The sequence below is a fragment of the Pararge aegeria genome, chromosome 26 (genome assembly GCF_905163445.1).
Source record: "Pararge aegeria chromosome 26, ilParAegt1.1, whole genome shotgun sequence".
NCBI classification, from domain to species: Eukaryota; Metazoa; Arthropoda; class Insecta; order Lepidoptera; family Nymphalidae; genus Pararge; species Pararge aegeria.
The window spans coordinates 5848954-5868836 of record NC_053205.1 but is presented as its reverse complement, the minus strand read 5'-3'; the positions used below and the strand labels follow the sequence as shown (position 1 = coordinate 5868836).

Below are 19883 nucleotides of genomic sequence, written 5' to 3'. Positions count from 1 at the left end.
GCGACTACAGACGGGTCGCTTGGTGGGACCGTTGGGTCCGTGGAGTCATGTCCGTGGGAGAAAGTCGCGGCAGCGCGATCAAGCCTGCGTTGTGACGCGGCGATCAGCGGTGTTGCGGCGACTTAGCGTGTCCGTGAGGGGGCTTGCGCCCGCCGCTCAGCGAGGTCGAGCTTGCCAATGTGAGTTGGCAGTTGGTATGGCGCGATGCCCCGCAGGTGTTGGGCTCGCGCTCCATCGGCGCGTGCGAACATCGAGGCACTCAGGTGGTGGATGAACTCATCCAGGCTCTCCATGCACAGGTCCCTGGCGATGACCTGGTTCCGTACGAAGCGTGGTGCTCGGGAAATAGTGCGGAGCGCTAAAGCTTGCTGCGCTCGCAGCGACTTGCGGCCCGTCTCGCTGACCAGCGCGTACCAAGCTGGGGCCGCGTACGTGAGTTGCGTGCGAACATACATCTTATAGATGGACAGCTTCGCACGGAGAGGCAGGGGGGATGCCAACATGGGACGGAGGAGGTAGCGTGCGGTGCGCGACTGCGCGACCACGTTCCTCACATGGTTTCGCATCGAGAGACCCCTGTCGATCGTGACCCCCAGGTATTTGGCCGTGGGGGACCAATCGACGGTTTCTCCCAGGAGCGAGACCGGAGGGGGTGCATGGGTCTTTGCTGACCGTCCGATAGAGATCGCCTGAGTTTTGGCCACGTTGACTTTAAGTCGCCAGTCCTTCAGCCAAGTGGGAAGTGCGTCCAGTGCTCGCTGCATCTTAATTGCAGCGTGTGGGCCCGTGAGCGACGTCGTGACGAAGGCTGCGTCGTCTGCATACAGCGCAAGCATAGCGCCGTCTGCGACTGGAATGTCGTCCGTGTACCTGCCATAGCAGACGGGCGACAGGCAACTTCCCTGGGGCACACCGGCTCTGATGGGGCGCTCCGTGGACAGCGCGTCTTCAACCGCCACTTGAAAACGTCTGTCTTGCAAAAAGGTGCCCACAGTCTTGACTATTTTACGGGGAATAGTCGACGTGGACAGCTTGTAGATGAGGCCGGCATGCCAGACGCGATCGAACGCCTTCTCCATGTCCAGGAAGACTGCAATAGCGTGCTCTCGCTTGTTTCTGGCGGAAGCGAGGTGGTGCAGTACCCTGGTGACTTGGAGCGTGATTGAGTGTTCGGCACGGAAACCGAACTGTTCGTCGCGTGGCTGAAGGTGGGGCGTGATGTACAGCAGAAGCAACTTCTCGAAGACCTTCGAAGTCGTCGACAGCAGCGTGATGGGACGATAGCTCCCAGGCTGCATCGTGTTCTTCCCCGCTTTGGGGATCAGGATGATCCGGCCGAGCTTCCACGCTGATGGGAAGTGCCCGGTACGGAGGATGCCGTTGAAGAGTCGCGCCAGCGTCGCGATTGCTCGCGGGGGTAGGTGGCGCAGGGCTTCGTTGGTGACTCGGTCGGGGCCGGGGGCTTTGCGCAGTTTAGTTCGGCGAATCATTCTGTGGACTTGTCCTGGGGAGAACACGACGGGGTCTTCTGCGGGGGCTATCGGCGACTCGAAGTAGGCCTTCAAGTGCTGCTCGATGGTTGCTTCGTGCTGTACATCAGCGGTCGGATTCGGTGTGAACTGCGTCTCGAGGAAGTCAGCAAAGATCTCCGCTCGGTCCTCGGCTCGGTAACGGGGGGTACCGTCACTAGCCATGAGGGGCCTAATCGGAGTAGGCTTCCCGGAGAGACGGCGGCAGAGGCGGTGGATGCCAGGACAGTCGTCGCCGGCTCGCTCGATGACGGTATGCCACGACTCGGATGCAACTGTTTCCAATGCATCCGAGATCTTGGCCGCCAGAGCGTTGAGCCGCGACCTCATGTTCGGGCACCGCTGGGATTGCCATTGCCTGCGCAGCTTCCTCTTCTCCTCTATCATCGCTCGGATGTAGGCCGGGAGCGCGGGTGGTCTGCGAGCGGTTGCCGAGTGGCGTCTGGACTCTCGAAGCGCGGCGGACATTGTCGCGCTGAGGTCTGTGGCGAGACGTTCAACATCGGCAGGGCTCTCCACTCGGAAGGACGGCGAGTTCTCTGCCATGTATGTGGCGAAAACCCGCCAGTCCTGGCGATGCTTCGGAGAAGGCAGGTGGGTCGTCGGTGCATTTCTCAGCGTCAAGAGGACTGCTTGGTGGTCGGAAATGAGGTGATCATCCAGGACGTCAATCGATGGCGCTGCGGCGAGGCCGCGCGTTACTGCAATATCGATGACGTCCGGCATGTGTGCTGCACAGTACGGATAGTGCGTCGGGACCTCTGGTCCGAGCACTTCGTAGCCGTGGCGGTCTGCATCGTCGAGGAGGCGTCTGCCATCCGGACTCACGGAGACGGAGTTCCATGCCGTGTGCTTCGCGTTGAAGTCGCCGGCGATAATCGTGGGCAGTGGCGAGTCCAGCAAGGTGCGGACATCAGCGACTGCAAGTCGATTGGTCGGCGGCTTATAGAACGCGAACACACGGGTTGGTTGGCGGTCGATGCAGATCTCCACGCCTAGGGCGTACGACGTCTGCAGTTGAGGTACTGGCAGCAGCTGGTGGATGATGTTCCGACGTACCAAGACTGCTAATCCCCGATAAGCAGTCCCGATCGGCGAGGTGTGGTCCTCCCGGTAGACAAAGTATCCGGGAATCTTCAACTTGTCTACTGGTCTGAGGTGGGTCTCGTTGATCAGGCCGATGTCCACTCGACGCTGAGAAAGTAGGTCCTTGAGAAGATGGGCTTTGTGCTTCGAAAGCCCATCGGCGTTCCAAAAGGTGATATGGAGCTCAACCAGTGCAGAGCTCCATAATGCAAGCCAGGATAAGCGGGACTGGGTCACGCTGCTCCTGGATCGCCATCAGGACCTGGTTCAGGGCACCGATGACGCGGGTCGTCCTTGGGTCCAATGGACCGCGGGTCGGCTGAGCGGCCGACTGCGGTGCTCCCACTCGCTTCGCCTTCGTCCCCCTTTCGGGGGCAGCGACCACGGTGGGCTTGGACGGTCCGGCGGGCTGCACTGGAGGCTGCACCGTCGCGGAGGATGTCGTGTTGGGAGGCGCCGTTGTAGGTGGCGCGCTCTGCTTGCGCGCTTTAGCGCGCTTGCCGCCACGCTTGCGGCGTCGCTTGCGGCCCTGCTGCTGTCCCGGCTGGTTGGCAGCGGCGGTCAGCGAGCCGGGTGCGTCTGCTTCTCCTCTCAGAGTGGCAGCAGTGGTGGCGCGCGCAACTGTGGTAGTGCGCGCAGTGGTGCCTGCTCGGCGGTTGCGGGCCTCCTTTCGGAAGACCGCGCAGGCTGCGTTGTTCGCCGTGTGCGCCTCCCCACAGTTGGCGCACGTCGGCGGCTCCTCCAAGGGACGAGGGCAGGTCCGGGCTGGGTGACTTCCCCCACATCTCACACAGGCAATAGGCCTGTGGCAGTTGTGGGAGGAGTGCCGGAACTGCTGGCAGCGGTGGCATTGCGCAGGTCCCTTCCTGCCGCGCCATGCCTCGATGATTACGCCGGGCATACAGAGGAGCTCGCGCACCTCGTATATGCCCGGGGTGAGGTCCGGTGTACGCTGCAGCTGCGCGTACATTAGACAGCCCGGTCTTCCCGGGCGGGCGGGGATCGCACGCACGTGCTCCGGCATGTAGCCGAGCTCGCGCAGCTCCTGCTCCACAAGTGCCGGATCCGTGTCGGCCGGCAGGCCGCGGATCGCCACTTTGATGCTCCTCTCCGCTGGTAAAGAATAGCAGAACCAGGAGATTCCGCTAGCACCCTCCAGCTGGGTCAGGTACCGCTGGATGAGGCGGAACTCCTGGTCCGACTTGGGTATGAAACGGACGCCCTTGCCATAGGGGCGTCCGTTTGGTGTGTGTCCCAGGAGCTTCTTCAGCTCCCGGAAGTGGTGCGGCCAATCCGGCAACGCCTCCACTATCAGTGGAGGGTATTTGGCTGCAGGCTTCGGCGCTCCTCCGATATCTATGGTAGCGGCGGGGGCAGCAGCAGCGGCTGTGGCGTCGTTTGCAGCGACGTTGGTGGCGCGGGCGGGGACCGCACCAGCGGTCTGCCGAGTCCGGGAAGCATATGTCGGGCTCGGGGACGCTGAAGCGTCCATCGGCGAGCTGCTGCCGGGATCCTGGGTCCCCGTTGTGGCGGGGACGGGAATCTTCCCACGGCGATGTCCGCCTGTACGGCGGTGAATCGCGGTGAGCGCGGGGATGGCACTGGTGCTGCGGGCCTGGTCTGCATCACCGTGGACGCAGCAGCAGCGGTTCTAGTCCCTGTGTTGGGAGGGACGTCAGCAGTAGTCTTAAGCGGAGTCGGTGTCGCCTGCAGAGACGGCGCCGGCGACAGTGAGAGCGGGCTTGCGGTGAAAGCTTCTTCTCCCGCTCCGGAGGAGGGCCCAGCACCGTGGGCCTTGGTGGTGCGGGTAGCAAGGGTGGCCTGGCCGGTCGCTATGATCGCGTCCAGGCCGACCTCAAGCGCGGCGGCAGTGTTCCGCACGAACACTCTGCGCCTTATAGCGCGTGGGCGGGTAGCACGCCGCTGCGGCAGCGGCGGCGGGTTAGGTGCCGGTGGCGGCATGGCCGAAGGCACGCAGGGGTTGCGGGTCGCGGAGCGCGGGGGGGTTCGACGCGGGACGCGGGGGGTGCGGAGCGCAGGGGCTCGACGCGGGGCGCGGTACGCGGGACGCGGTGCGTGTTGCGGGGCGGAGCTGCCTAGGCGCGGTCCGAGCCGCGGTGCCGGCACGCCAACCCCACCGACCCGGTCCCCGGGGCTTGCCGCTGGTGGCAGACCGGGAACCCAATCGGAGAGGAAAGGCGTGTAGTTCCGAGCGCCGCCGCTGGACGCAGTGTGTTCGGTAGGCAGTCACGCGAAACCGAACTGTAGCGGACCCGAGCGCCGGTATGCACCGGCGCTCGGGTCCGCTACGAGTGCACTCGACGGCAGCCGAGCACGTCTGGTTCCGTTTGAATGTCGGTAGCCTTAGTACAACGTTTGCTCGCTCTCAATCGAACAGTCGTTTTCGAGTATCAAATTTCGTACCGTCAAAGTAAAATGGACCTTATGGTCAATGTTAGTAGATTCGCAAATCCCGTACTTCTGATTTTTGTATTACTAATCTTCCAAAAGCCCGAGCTGAAGAATTTTAGGCAAATTTAGGCTCTGATAATAAGATCCATTTTACTCCGATTTCAAGTATTTACATACCGCTCCTCGATTGGGAGTCAGCAAATCTTGTATGTTATGGGAAGAGAACCCATAACGTACAAGATTTGCTGAAAGCGTACTCAATTTAGATAAGTACATAATTGTTATGTATCATAAATAGCGCACGCCAAATTATTAGTTTTATAGGTATAATTTTGTTACATTTGAACTCTTTTTTTTTTTTTTTTTTAAATTATAGCCTACTTTCTAATACAAACAATCAAGAAATCTTTCCTCTGTATATTTTTTGTTTAGATTTCCGTGTGAAGGAGAGATATCAAAATACAAGATTTATCGGTTATCGGCACCGACATCTGACAAATGTGAATAGCGACATTCGTACTCATAGGCGAGCGAGATCCGACACGATTGTTATGGGCGTAGAGGGCTGGCAAAACACCCGACATTTCTTGTCGGCGCCGACACAAAGTCGGTTTCCGACAAGTATGAATAGCTTCATATAAAATACTCTGCCACTGGAACCTCCGATTAATATACGGATCCGACACCCGACAAGTGGGAACGAGCTCTCACGGTGCATGGCAGTTCCTTTTTTTATTTATACGACCTTGGGAAAAGGAAGGGACTAAATACGGTTGACTATGTTGTTCTTCTGTATGAATAATGTTATATCGTGCTGTATATTGAATGGTGGATGATGATGGTGGTGATGGTGATGGCCCAGTGGGTAGGGCTGCGACCAAATATCACTTGCTTCATCGGTGAAGGGAAAAATCGTGAGCAGAGAGCCTGTGTATTCACTATGATATTCTCTAAAGTTGTGTGGAGTCCATCAAACCGCGCCGGGCCAGCGTGGTGGACTACGGCCTTAACCCCTTTTCAATGTGGGAGGAGACTCAGGCATGCAAGTTTCCTCACGATGTTTTCCTTCACCGTTGAAGCAAGTCATATTTTATTGAACTGTGCCCCCCGAGAGTTTCGTCGAAGTTCTACGCACTGGACTACCACAGCTCCAATAACCTTTAGTTTAACAAAAAATCTGTTTAACTTTAATAATGTGCTTCTTTTTATTTTCCCCGGTAGTGTTAAGTTAAAAGCGATGTTATGATTGTATGTTTAAATAAGGCTTTAATAAAAGGTGCGATAAATTACACCGTGTTTCAATACTCCTTTGTCTAAATTTGTTTTATCTATCACTTATACTTAAACTCCGGTCAAATTCGGTACATTGATTGATAATCAATGTACCGTATCTGTGCAGCGTAGTGCGAGCGACTTGGGTCAACGTTGCTTAACCAGCGCAGTCATTTGTTATACGGAAATAAAACCTAGTCAATGACCTCTCTCGGGGGTGTAAGTGAAGCGAAGCTGAAGTGGCAATGGGCGGGGCATATAGTTCGGAGGAGGTATGGTGCTGGAATGGCAGCCCCGTACTGGTAAACGCAGCGTTGGTCGACCCCCGACGAGGTGGACGGACGACATTAGGCGCATCACAGGTAGCCGCTGGACTCAAGCGGCACAAAACAGTGGAATTTGGAACTCCCTACAAAAGACCTATGTCCAGCAGTGGACCTGTATCGGTTGATTTGATGGTAGAGTCACACAAACATGCATACTTGACGTTTCAAAAGTGCTTATAAAGTAGGCCTACTTGAAATAAATGAATTTGAATTTGAATTTGATGACGCATGACCTCTCATTCTTACCATCGGGGCGATACCTAATGCAATGTACATCTCCTTTTTCAATACCTTTAATAGACTATTTCATTCTATATTTACAAGTAAGTCGGTTGTGATTACTGATGCATTATTTTTAAGTGACTGGGCTACAGTTAATCTTCATAAAAATAGGCAAAAGCTGTACGATTTGTATGCAGAACGTCAATATAACACTGGCGATGAGTTTAGGGATTACATTAATTTATTTTCCAAAATTTTAAACGCGATTGCCACCTGGAAAAGGCGCTGCATCCAAAATAAAATTAAAAATAGCAGTAATGCAATCAAAACTACTTGGGACATAATTAATGAGAAGACAGGAAGAGTAACACCGCGAAAAAATTACTTTAAACTTAAAAAAGCCTTAACAACAGATTTCGAGTTGTCCACTGCTTTTGAAACCTTCTTTACCAACATACCGGTCTCCACAATCATTTAAAACTTCACTAGACTTAACTTACCCTTTCGCTGTGAAGGAAAACGTGCCTTAATCTAACCATTCTCTTAAATTCAGTCATGTTAGTGACTCTGACGTTATTAAAGCCTTTAAATTTTATATTAGCAAAAAAACAAATGATCTGTGGGGCATTTCCGTGAACGTTGTCCCACCATTAATTTATATTGTGGCACCAGATTAAGCATCAATGTTTAATAACTGTATAAAATGTGGTGCGTTTCCTGACTTAATGAAACTGAGTAAAATAGTGCCATTGTTTAAATCGGGTAGTACTTCTGATCCACTAACTTTAGACCAGTATCCGTACTACCCAGTTTCAGCAAAATCTTTGGAAAACTTATTTTAAATCAATTACTTTACCATTTTCATTAGTATAATTTACTTCATATTAAGCAATTTGTTTTCACACGGGGTCTCTCAATAATCGGCGCAGTTTTTGAGCTAATATAAATCAGACATGAAGCCTGGAACGAGTCACGTGACTTACTAGGCGTGTTCTGTGATTTTTTTTGGCGTTTGATTGTGTTCAACACGAAACGTTCATCAGAAAACTACACCACTGCGGAATTCAAGGTGTAGCTCTAGAATTAATGAGTTACTATTTCGCGATAGAATTCAGAAAATGGACGTAAATGGAAATCAGTTTAATGGCTCAGTTGTGAAAATAGATGTCCCTCAGGGGTCTATATTAGGACCATTTCTGTTGCCTATTTACATTAATGACCTTTATTACCTTGCTAAGGACAAACACGGTATAAACTCAACTTTTAAAATAAATCGACGTGAATTAGCTTTAAACAACTGTGTGTTGGTTTGAAGCTAATAATTTGTTTGTTAATGGAAAAAAAACCAAGTGTATAAAATTGACTTTACCAAATGTGAAAACCACTGCACTATTTAATAACGAGGAACTGAACCTGGTTAAAACGACAGTTTTTAGAAACATAGAAACTGCTAGGCTGATCTATTTAAGTTTTTGGATACCAAGCCGGTTACTTGCATAATCGATATCGGAGCATCCCTTTAAACGCCAACAACGAATCTGTTATCAGAATTAAAAAAAAAGTGGGCGCCATCTTGAAGTTTTTGGATACTAAGCCGACTGCTTTCAAAATCGATAACTGGGAATTCGCTTGGAAACCATTATTCCTTTTATTCATATTTTATTTATTTATAATCCATAACAGGTTAGCCCGCCACCATCTTAGACTGCGTCATCACTTACCACCAGGTTCGATTGCAGTGGCTAACTTTTAGTGATAGAAACAATAAAAAAATTGAAACTTACGCAATTATTTTTAGATGTCAGATATAAACCAATGTCCGAAATCAAAAGTCAAAGTCAAAAATATCTTTATTCAAGTAGGCCCACAGGTGGCACTTTTGATGCGTACATAAGAACCACACGGTAGTGAGATGATGGCGATAACCACATTCGTAAACTTAAAACTAAAGCTACGAGGGTTCCAAACGCGTCCTGGTCTAAGAAGAAGCCCACAACAAACTTAGCCGGGTGTTTTTTTTTTTTTGTTATCACCATCTCACAATGTCATTTTAAATTATTAGAAGAGCAACCTGGTTAGAGCAATAATTGACACCCAAGCTTTTTTATCGTTTACGTAGTCCTTTATACTATAATAGGACTTTTCTATATTCAAATGTAAGGTAAGTGACTGAATAGTGCCGAATCAACGTATCAATAGAGCCCTGAGTGTCGAATCAACGTGAAAGTAAACTACGATTTGTATGAATAATTATCCGTACTTTACTTACTTACTTACTTAATTTTATAAATGTAAATGTAAGTTTGTTTGTTAAGCTTTCACGCAAAAACTACTGAACCGATCTTCATGAAACTTTTTATACATAGTCTTAAAGATATTAGAAATAATATAGTATACTTTTCATTGAAAAAAAAAATACGTTAGATAAAAAATGTTTGTGAAAATAACTAAAAATCACATGTATGACTATAGGTGTGGACTGTGTAGCAGTATGCTGCGTCCCAAAATTACGCGGGCGAAACCGCAGGGTATCGCAACCGTCGTGGTATATTTATAATGAATAAATATACCACGACGATACACACATCGCCATCTAGCCCCAAAGTAAGCGTAGCTTGTGTTATGTGTACTAAGATGACATGAATATTTTTTAATAATAATATACTTAAATACTTATAATATACAGAATAAACACCCAGACACTGAGAAAAATTCATGTTCCTCACACTAACACTTTCCAGTTGTGGGAATCGAACCCACGTCCATGGACTCAGAAAGCAGGGTCGCTTTCCACTGCGCCAGTCGGCCGTCAATATGGTATCGAAAGACCGCCTAGGGCTAGCGGTGATAGCATAGTGGTTCCCCACTATGCTATCGCTTCGGTTTTTCTTTCGTGGAGACAGAGTTCGAGCCCCGGCACACACCTCTGACTTTTCGGAGTTATGTGTGTTTTAATTTAAGCAATTTAATATCACTTGCTTGGAACGGTAAAGGAAAACATCGTGAGGTAACCTGCATGTTTGAGAGTTCTCCATAATATTCTCAACGGCGTGTCAAGTCTACCAATCCGCATTTGGCCAGCGTGGTGGTGGTTTTGCAACTATGGCCTAAAACCTTCTCATTCTGAGAGTAAATCCGTGCAATGTAGTCAGTGGCGTGCACTTGGTTTCTTACCAGGTTATGCATACAGCAGGAAAATTGCTATACTATATATATATATAAATTTTATGGTATGCAGTGCTTTTGTGCATGTATGAAGTGCACGCCACGCACGCCATGGCTGTAGTGGGCGGGTGAATTTACTGGCACTCCTACGATACCAAATAAATCGTAGTTGTTAACTTTCAAGCGACAGATATTCAGAGCAAAGTCCCATACTCAAAGTCAATAAATATATTTAACCACCTTCCAGATACTGCTAGGAACACTGAAAATAAAAAAAGAATTTAAAATATTTAAAAAAATACCTTATAGATCAATGCTTTTATTCCGTAAATTATTTCCTTAACTTTACGATGTCTTACTTTTGTTTTTGAAATTAATAGAATTATTTAATTTTGAAAATGGCTGCGCCCAAACTGTGTTTAAATACGTTACATTATATAATTAAATGTATTTAAAATATTATATCATAAATGTAACATTATGTATTGTGCAGAATAAAATGAAATAGTTAAGTAGGTAGATTTCTCGTACTTGGCACTCTGTAGGGCTAGCATTTGTGGCACGAGAAAAATTTTCTCTACATTATGAAAATTAAGCTTAATTTGCTATAGTCCGCGAAAAGCAGGAGAATCTGTATGGTGTCATTTATACGCTTACTTTGGGGCTAGATGGTGATGTGTGTATTGTCGTAGCATATTTATATTTTATTTTAATTACACATACGGTAGATTGCCGAAGATTTGTTTGGTGTGGAGTATAAGGATTGAAGAAATTATAAATTACACCATACAGATTCTCCTGCTTTTCGCGGGCTGTAGAAAATTAAGCTTAATTTTCCTAATATATCATGGATTTCCGCAAAGTAACGCCTGCTTCTATCCAATATCTCTACATATGAGTCGTATTTTTTTCTATAGCTTTAGAAGAGAGAATTTTCTCCTCTCGTCAGCCCTACTGGTCGCATTAGCAACAATCGCAAAGTATCCATTCAACGTCGATGCACGCGAACGATTGTTTCAGATAATCGAAAGAACGGGGTCAGTACCTGATTAGGTATGTAAACTGAAAGTAGACATAAAAAAGCGGCATAATTGCGGTTGTAACTGAATCGCTGCAAAACTCACCGTGAGCAACCTCCTTAAAATAAAACAAAATAACATTTTCTTGTTCATTTCTTCTATTAAAATAACTTACGCAAATAATTAAAAATTTAAACGACAAATTTCATGTAATCAGGAAGTAAAAATTTGTTAATATTTACGTTTGTGTGACAGTGAGAATAAAATTAACAGTAGTATTATTATTATTTAAATATGATTAATATTTGGGAAGGAAATCTATTAACCGGCTCCTATGCGGTTTTCTTAATTAATCGTTGACTGGGTTGATTGACCGTTCGCGTTCGATATTCCGCTACGAAAACGGTATATAAATAATGAGATTTTTAATTTAGTTAGTACGGCTAGGTTTTTTGAAGATTATTTAAACCTGTGTCAAAGAGTGTTACTATTTAAGTTACTTATAACCGTGATACACGACTGCGGCGGCGACCTAATGAATGTCAAGCAAACGACCTTGATTTAATATCGCCACCGCAACATATTAAAGGCAACTCCCCGACTTACTTTTAATGTGAGGAAAAAAAGAGGTTGTATATTCTATATCCCTTTCCCATTTATTTAGTACATAAGTTTTCATAGTGTCAGAGTTCAGGAAGATGTGGTACAGTCCGATTCAAACTTTATGCTGTCGCGGAACTTAGTGTTTTTGGCGCATGTAGTCAACTGTACCATCCCGATGATAGAGGGTCATTCAAATATTACGTAAGCAGATTTATTACAATTATTTACTCCCCCCCTCCTCCTTTTCAGCAAAAGTAAGCAAAGCTTTTACCCCCTATTCCCCTACTCTCATAACTACTTACATTAATAACGACTGCTGACGTAATCTTCATCTAGATTCCTAGAACGATACCCCACTGTCAAGACATCAAAAATAAGAAAAACAAAGACGGGTGGTCTTTGTTTTGCTTATTTTCCCCGCTATAGTGCTTACGTATTATTTGAATGGCCCCTAGGCTGACACTGATGAATTCTGCGCATTGCTGTAATTTCTGCGAAACTCACGAAGCTCGTGAAGTCATAAAGTTTGAATTGGACTGTAGCCACCTTAGTTTCCCCATGACATTAGAATCACACTACAAACGTTGCGTCACATTCAAAAAGTGTGTTTCAAAAATTCAAATAAATCAGCTATACTTTTTCTATAATTCAATTAATCCTAAATTTCAAACATAATAATGAGGTTTCTTTGCTGAAATGCCGTATTCTTGTAGTGCTGGCACTAAATCCTCCATGGTCATAACATATTTCTTTTCCTTAGGTCCTTTAGCGTTTTTGGAGCTCTGGTTGATTTGGCTTGAGGTACGCATCTTGCAGTGCTGCAATGCATCGTTTGCGATGTCCGAGAGAAACTTCTGAGACGCGAGCGCTATCAGCCTTATCATTCTGAAAAATGGTATATCTCTTGTAAATATTTTTAAAAAAAAAACGTGTGTGTACTTCATCATAGTGAATGCAAGGAACGCAATTATAAGGGCAAAAGTTTGTATGCGAGTGTGTCTGCTTATATCATAGGCTACATTTTACCTTAGAAAAATCAATAATAAATAATAAATATACTACGACAATACACACATCGCCATCTAACCCCAAAGTAAGCGTAGCTTGTTTTATGGGTACTAAGATAACTGATTAATATTTTTATAAATAATATACATAAATACTTATAATATACAAATAAACACCCAGACACTGAAAAACATTCATGCTGATCACACAAACATGTTCCAGTTATAGGAATCGAACCCATGGACTCAGAAAGCAGGGTCGTTGCCCACTGCGCCAGTCGGCCTTCCAATCAATGTTTCCTATACAATTTTGTGAAATTCTAAATATCATTTCGATGAGCTGTAACAATATTAACACTATTTTATTCAATGCATGTAACACCAAAAGGCACAGCAACACGGCTGACGTTAACGACAAGGCTACTTGGAAGCAGGCTCCGCTTTCATCTCTCACAAGATAATAAAAATTATTATATTTATATATATATTTTCATTGTAAACTGTAAAATGATGTTGAAAAACAGCAATCTGCTGAGTTTTTTGCCGGCTCTTCCCACTGGAATCTACCTTCCGAACCGGTGGTAGAGTCACTACAAACAGACTGACTTGACGTTTCAAAAGTGCTTATAAAGTTGGCATACTTGCAATAAATTAACGTTGATTTTTTTGTGTTTTTCAACAGCTCGTGGTAAACGTGAAAGCATATTATGAGTGTATATGTAGCCCATAAACTATGTACATAAATCATAAATCATGTCAAAATGATGCCCTAGTGCTGTGTAGTTCTGCAGAGCTGAAATTTAGTACATAGTATATAATATAAGCTTTGAAGGAGCATTACTCCCTATCCCTACTAATATTATAAAAGTTAATGTAAGTTTGTTTGTTACGCTTTCACGCAAAAAATACTAAACTGATCATCATGAAACTTTGTACACATATTTCTGAAGGTATTAGAATTAATATAGGAGGCTTTTTATCCCGAAATTAAGCTCAGTTCTTTTGGGAGAAAGGTAGAAGGTGTTGACGATTTTACACCATAACGCCGTCAAATGATAACCGATTTAAATAATTACTTTTGTACTTTGGAGGTTACAATGTCTGTTTAATACATAAAGTGTGTAGAATTGTGTGTGTAGAAAAACAAAAACAAACGCAGACGAAGTCGCGGGCAGTAGCTAGTGTATAATAAATTACCTAACAACATTAAAATAGAACAAAAATTTTAATATTTTTAAGAAAAAACTTAAAACTTTTGTAATTGACAAAATCTGAGTGCAGTACTGGCTATGTATGACAGTATGAAGTATTAATAAATTTACCCTCAAGTTTTTTATATAGTTTCTGATTGTTTTGTATGCGTTGTTTGTAGTTTTAATATTACCTACATAAAATAAGTTGTAAATATTCTCATTGAGTGAAACTGTAATTTCTTTTAAGAAAAATAAACGTCTTCAACCATGTATGCTGTGTAAATGTACTGAGAAAAGTTTCTAAGGGAAAAACTCATCTCGGCAACTTCTAAATTAGGTAGGAAAAGTTAGGTAGAGTAGAGAACTTTTTGTGGCAATGCTTGTCCAAAGAAGTACCACCACCATGCCGTTCATTGCATTTCTGCTGCTAAGCAGCACTGTTGCGATGCTGTGTTCCGGTCTAAAGGGTGTGGTTGCCGGTGTAATTACAGGCTTCACATTTATGCCTCAGGTCAATGGAAACAGGGCAACACTTCGCAGGATGTGTTCCTAGCTAGAGCTGGGAAGTGTTGTTATGGTTTTCCACTTGACATAAGGTGGGCTATCATGAAAATTAAGCTTAATTTGCTACACTCCGCGAACAGCAGGAGAATCCAAACAGATCCTCGGCAATGTACATTCTACGCACGTTTCGCTCCAAACCGGAGCATCCTCAGGAGATGTTCACTTTACAATGAATAATTTATTAATTTCTAATTATTCATTCATCAACGTGCGTAGAGGGTACATTGCCGAGGATCTGTTTGCTGTGGAGTATACGGATTGAAGTAATTATAAATTACACCATACAGATTCTCTTGCTGTTTGCAGCGTATAGCAAACTAAGCTTAATTTTCATAATATATTATGGATTTCCGCAAAGTAACACCCGCTGCTATCCAATAGGTGGGCTATGTCCGTCAATTACTTTTATTTTTATTATTAGAGACTTTCCACAAATCCATGCATACAAAATATCCATCTTAGGAATTTGTTTATTAACAACAGCTTGCGGATCTCATAGCTTCCAGTTGGGTTACAGCACTAAAAAATCGAAATTTGGAATGTCCTTTTTCGAATTTCAAAAGCGAATATGAAATTAACTCTATTGACTTTTGCTTCACTTTATTTCAAGTATTACGTTATGAACGTAATACTTGAATAAAATACGTAAAGTTTTAACATACCTAGGATCCTGAGATTCAAACCCAGCTATATTTAGGTAATAAGCAACCACCGAATCTGGTATAGAAGGGTTGTAGTTCTCAAGTTGCAGCAGGAAGTCGCTCAAAGCATGACCAGCACCGATGTCCTCGTCCATTCCGATGGATGGCGAATCGATACGACTCATCTGCATGCTACAAATAAAGCACTTGACCCAAAATACATACAAACAACTATTAATTTACAAAACAAATTTCTATCACCTTCAAAAATTTGGCTTTGTCCGCAGTTCGCAGATAAAATTAAAACAAAATGACAATTGACAGTTAATTTGACATTTGGCACTGACAGTTCTACAAACAGATAACGTACCTACATGATAGCGTACATGGCATAAAAAAACCCAATTGTGCCAACATGTAATATGACGAGGCACTTTCCATTTTATTTAAGGCTTGCAATACTAGCTCAACGTTTTGTTTTTGCGTCAATATTATTTGAGGTAAAATAATGAAAATATTTTAATTTAAGTTTCTACGCAATATTACTTAAACATTATAAACGCAAAAACCATTTAAAGTTTATAGATATTAAGATGAAAACTAAAGTCGTGTATGAAAAATAAAGAAAGAAACAGCGCCGTTATGTAACCATAAAATTCAACTTTTGCAGTAGCAAAACGTGCTAATTGCGGATTATTTTAGTGTTACCATTTAATCGTTTTTCCACGACAAAAAGGGGTTTCCTTAAATTTTATCCAAGATAAATGACTTTAATTTTTAACTTTTTTTAACGTATCTTTGCTAAAAATATGTCTCACGATTACAAGATCAATTGTTTTCATTCAAAGTTTGTAAAGAATTTTTACCTTTCACGTCAACAATTGTTTGTTGCTAATTGTTGCTAATTACATATCAATAACGCAATTTTGGTTTATTTTTAAAACATCATTCATAATTAAGTTGTTTTTCGTTTTAAATATTATTACTTTACAGAAAAAAGAGACTAAAGACGCTAAAAATGTTGCCATGTAGAATAATAACGTCGGGGTAATTGTTGAAATTGTGCCAACTACACTGACCTCGTGGTAATTATGTGTTAAGTTGGCAACATCTATCCCTTCCTTCTTTTGCGCCGCTCCTCTAGGCAGAACTGCGAGAGAACGTGATCGATCGAATTTTAAAAAAGGCACACATCCACCCCTGTGCTCCTGAGATCACGAAATTACTTTATATCTCCTGATTACAAAATCGGGAGTTCGTGTTTCGTGATTTTTTCATTCCGCGTGTGAGCTCGCAGATTCCACTACACGTCCGCGAGGCAATAAAGTCCAGTGAAAGAGGCCAGCTAATCGAACAAAATGTCGAACCTCGCAGATCCCGTGGCGTTCGCTAAGGACTTCCTCGCCGGTGGTATCTCCGCCGCCGTCTCCAAGACCGCCGTAGCCCCCATCGAGCGTGTCAAACTGCTGCTGCAAGTACAGCACGTCAGCAAGCAGATCGCCGAAGACCAGCGCTACAAAGGTATCATCGACGCCTTCGTCCGCATTCCCAAGGAGCAGGGTCTGGTCTCGTTCTGGCGTGGTAACCTCGCCAACGTCATCAGGTACTTCCCCACGCAGGCGCTCAACTTCGCCTTCAAAGACAAGTACAAGCAAGTGTTCCTCGGCGGAGTCGACAAGCACACCCAGTTCTGGCGCTACTTCGCCGGTAACTTGGCGTCCGGTGGTGCCGCTGGTGCCACCTCGCTGTGCTTCGTGTACCCACTTGACTTCGCCCGTACTCGTCTCGCCGCCGACGTCGGCAAAGGCGAGGGCCAACGCGAATTCTCCGGCCTCGGAAACTGCATCTCCAAGATCTTCAAGTCCGATGGCCTGGTCGGTCTGTACAGAGGCTTCGGAGTGTCCGTGCAAGGTATCATCATCTACCGCGCTTCCTACTTCGGTTTCTACGACACTGCGCGTGGTATGCTCCCCGACCCCAAGAACACCCCCATCGTCATCAGCTGGGCCATCGCGCAGGCGGTCACCACCGTCGCCGGTATCATGTCCTACCCCTTCGACACCGTCAGGAGGCGTATGATGATGCAGTCTGGACGCGCCAAGTCCGACATGCTCTACAAGGGAACCCTCCACTGCTGGGCCACCATTGCCAAGACCGAGGGTGGATCCGCCTTCTTCAAGGGTGCCTTCTCCAACGTGCTCAGAGGCACCGGTGGTGCGTTCGTGCTCGTCTTATACGATGAGATCAAGAAGGTCCTCTAAATTGTTTAATGTAAGAATTACTGTTACCATAATTTCAATTGTGATTCTAAATCACGTCTAGCCACTCCCCTGAAATCATGTATTACGTATTTAGGATCAACACAAAAAAAACGAAACCTAGTAACTTATTTTTTAGTTAAATAAAAATGATTCCATATATTTTTCGTTTCATTAAAGTTAGTTGCAAGTGTTACATAACAAACGCTTGATAGATTTGCTTGAAATTAATTTTAAGAATCAATTAACATCTGTTCTAAATATAAAATCAGTAATGATCTTGAAATAGAAAACTTTTCTGATCAGATTTTTCTGTAGTGACAGATTATGTAATGACCTCATTTGTGAGTAGCGTTTGAGGCCAAGGCTACATGACAGACTGCTTTTCTAACCTCTTTATGTCTAATACACTAATATAGAGTATATTATTATCCCACTTTAACATGAAAGGGAGTGACAAAAAATTGTGTAGTGAGTTATGTAACGTTTGAATTCAATTTTCTGTGAACTATATTCAATCATGTGATTGCGGCAGCTGTTATGTAACCTGCCTGGATGCAGTGAGAGTGTACTTCAAGAAAAACTGTTCTACTTCTAGTGAACCACTGTTTAGTGCTCTTGTCCTGTGATTTTTGACGTCTACCAACCTTATGTAATGTGTCATGTCTGTTTTATAGTTGTTTTTATTTTATAAGTTTACTGATAATTATTTCTAGGCATATCATTGGTAAATAATGTTGGTTTTAGTCAAAAACTAAGGACTTAAGTGTTTAATACATGTAACTTAGTAGGTAACATATTTCGGCATGTGTGAGACGAGTGTGTTGCAATGATACTATGTGGAAAGTTCCCTCGGTGTGAGTTTTTTGTAAGGAAAACTTCATGCAATACGAGAGAATAAAATATTAAAATGTTTATCTGTCTTTTATTTAACTTTTTTTGTTACCTACTAAGTTTTGTACCCTGAACCCTTCTTAACAACTTCTAACTCTATGCGCTATATAGATTATACAAATATTTTCCATATAGTACATCGAATTTGTAGGCTGCTACTCTATTAGTAAAACAATTTAGAATCTTTTCTATTAAATAGACTTCAAATTAAATTCGAAATTCAAGTAGGCCACCACCTATAAAGCATTCTTGTATATTTTTTCTAGTACTTTGAGGATCCAAACACGCCCTAGTTGTTCATTCAATGAAGCCCTCGGCAATCTACTATGTACCTATGCTGTATATTATTGGATCATTATTAGCATTATATTGAGGACTTTCTATTGGGCCTCCTCTGATAGAAAAGAGAGATTTTGAGCTTACTAATGCTGCTGCAATTTTCTATCTAATTTTTTAATATCTGTCAAGAATTTATGGTCAAATCAGAATTTAAAGATTTCAAGATTCTTTATATAAGATTAAGAGTGAGGTGATGGTGAAAACTTTCTCATTTCATCAATTTAAACTGAAAGCTTTCAACTCCAGTTCACTCGAGAAGCGCACAACTAAAGCTAGGCACCTTATACATACTATTTATTTTTTAAATTTGTTTTTCTTGTCCCAATAGTATCACAATAGTTATGTTTCATAAAGAATTTAAAAAGGTAAATATATACAATTCTAACTTATCTATACATGGTATAATTGGTATAGTGGTAATTGCAATAAAGAATTGATTTTTCAATGTACATATATTGTATTACTACTATGGTTCAAAAAATTAATTGGTTATGCACATTAAATAATAACTAAGTACCAAGGTAAGTAGGTATTTGAGAAACCAAATTACTGCACAAACCTCTCAATCTTGACTACCTAAGTATCCAAGTCTAGTCTTAAGTCCAGTGTCAAATGATTAAATAACATATTTAGGGCTGTAAAACAATAATGGAAGGGAAATGGTTCTTTTTTAATATTGCACGATCAAAACGTTTTAACAATTGTAAATTACATTCTTAACCTACAAAAAATCTAAAAATAATATTTTTTAACTTAAACTAATAAACTTGCTAAGGATTCAAGAATTGAGCATAGTTTGTGAATATGTAGGTATATAAGTATATTTAGGTACGAAGAGAAGTGACTGATGCATAGTGGCCGGGAATCTCTGCAGCTGTGATGACGTCACGCCATAGAGTCGACGGTCTCTGCGTAAGCCGAATGACGTCATACCGAACGTAGGTATTTGAACTTTGTTAAAATGGAAAGGTCAAAGGTCCAAACAGACTGCCATAAATGTATGATCTCAATACAATAACGATACATGTATCTAATATTTACTATTTATTTATTCCTCAACCTTTTAACAACGTCCCACTGTTGGGCACGGACCTTAAATTATGAGGGAAGGATTTCGGCCTCAAACCCAAACTGTGGACTAAATTGTTTTAATATAAAAATAAATAAATGAAACTTGGGCAGGTGGACTAGTGAATTTTACCCCTTGTAGGATATAATAGGTGGGGGATTTTTTTTTCTTTCATATACTAGTCGGGCAGCAGGTTTTGGGCTATTTAGGGTAGGGTCCCTGATCAAAGTTATGAAACTAGTACATATCTAAGATGGGCTATCCTTTTTTGAGTATGGTAGATT

At 43.7% G+C, this 19883-nt stretch overlaps 2 protein-coding genes across 3 annotated transcripts; one reads left to right on the top strand and one right to left on the bottom strand.

Annotated features, from left to right (window-relative positions):
* Positions 1-11666: 11666 nt before the first annotated feature.
* LOC120635333 (transcription initiation factor TFIID subunit 10-like) lies at positions 11667-15380 on the bottom strand. 2 transcript variants are annotated; one of them, XM_039906311.1, is made up of 3 exons: positions 15301-15380; positions 15061-15224; positions 11667-12519 (listed from the first exon to the last, which is right to left on the bottom strand). In XM_039906311.1, exons 2-3 carry the CDS (start codon positions 15222-15224, stop codon positions 12300-12302), a joined length of 384 nt encoding a protein of 127 aa, XP_039762245.1. In that variant the 5' UTR covers positions 15301-15380; the 3' UTR covers positions 11667-12299. The 2 variants fall into 2 exon arrangements, with proteins under 2 accessions (XP_039762245.1, XP_039762244.1); XM_039906310.1 differs by having other exon boundaries at positions 15061-15231; positions 15301-15367.
* Positions 15381-16148: 768 nt separating this feature from the next.
* Positions 16149-18212, top strand: LOC120635183 (ADP,ATP carrier protein). The gene has a single exon (XM_039906117.1). It carries the CDS (start codon positions 16398-16400, stop codon positions 17298-17300), a length of 903 nt encoding a protein of 300 aa, XP_039762051.1. The 5' UTR covers positions 16149-16397; the 3' UTR covers positions 17301-18212.
* Positions 18213-19883: the final 1671 nt, after the last annotated feature.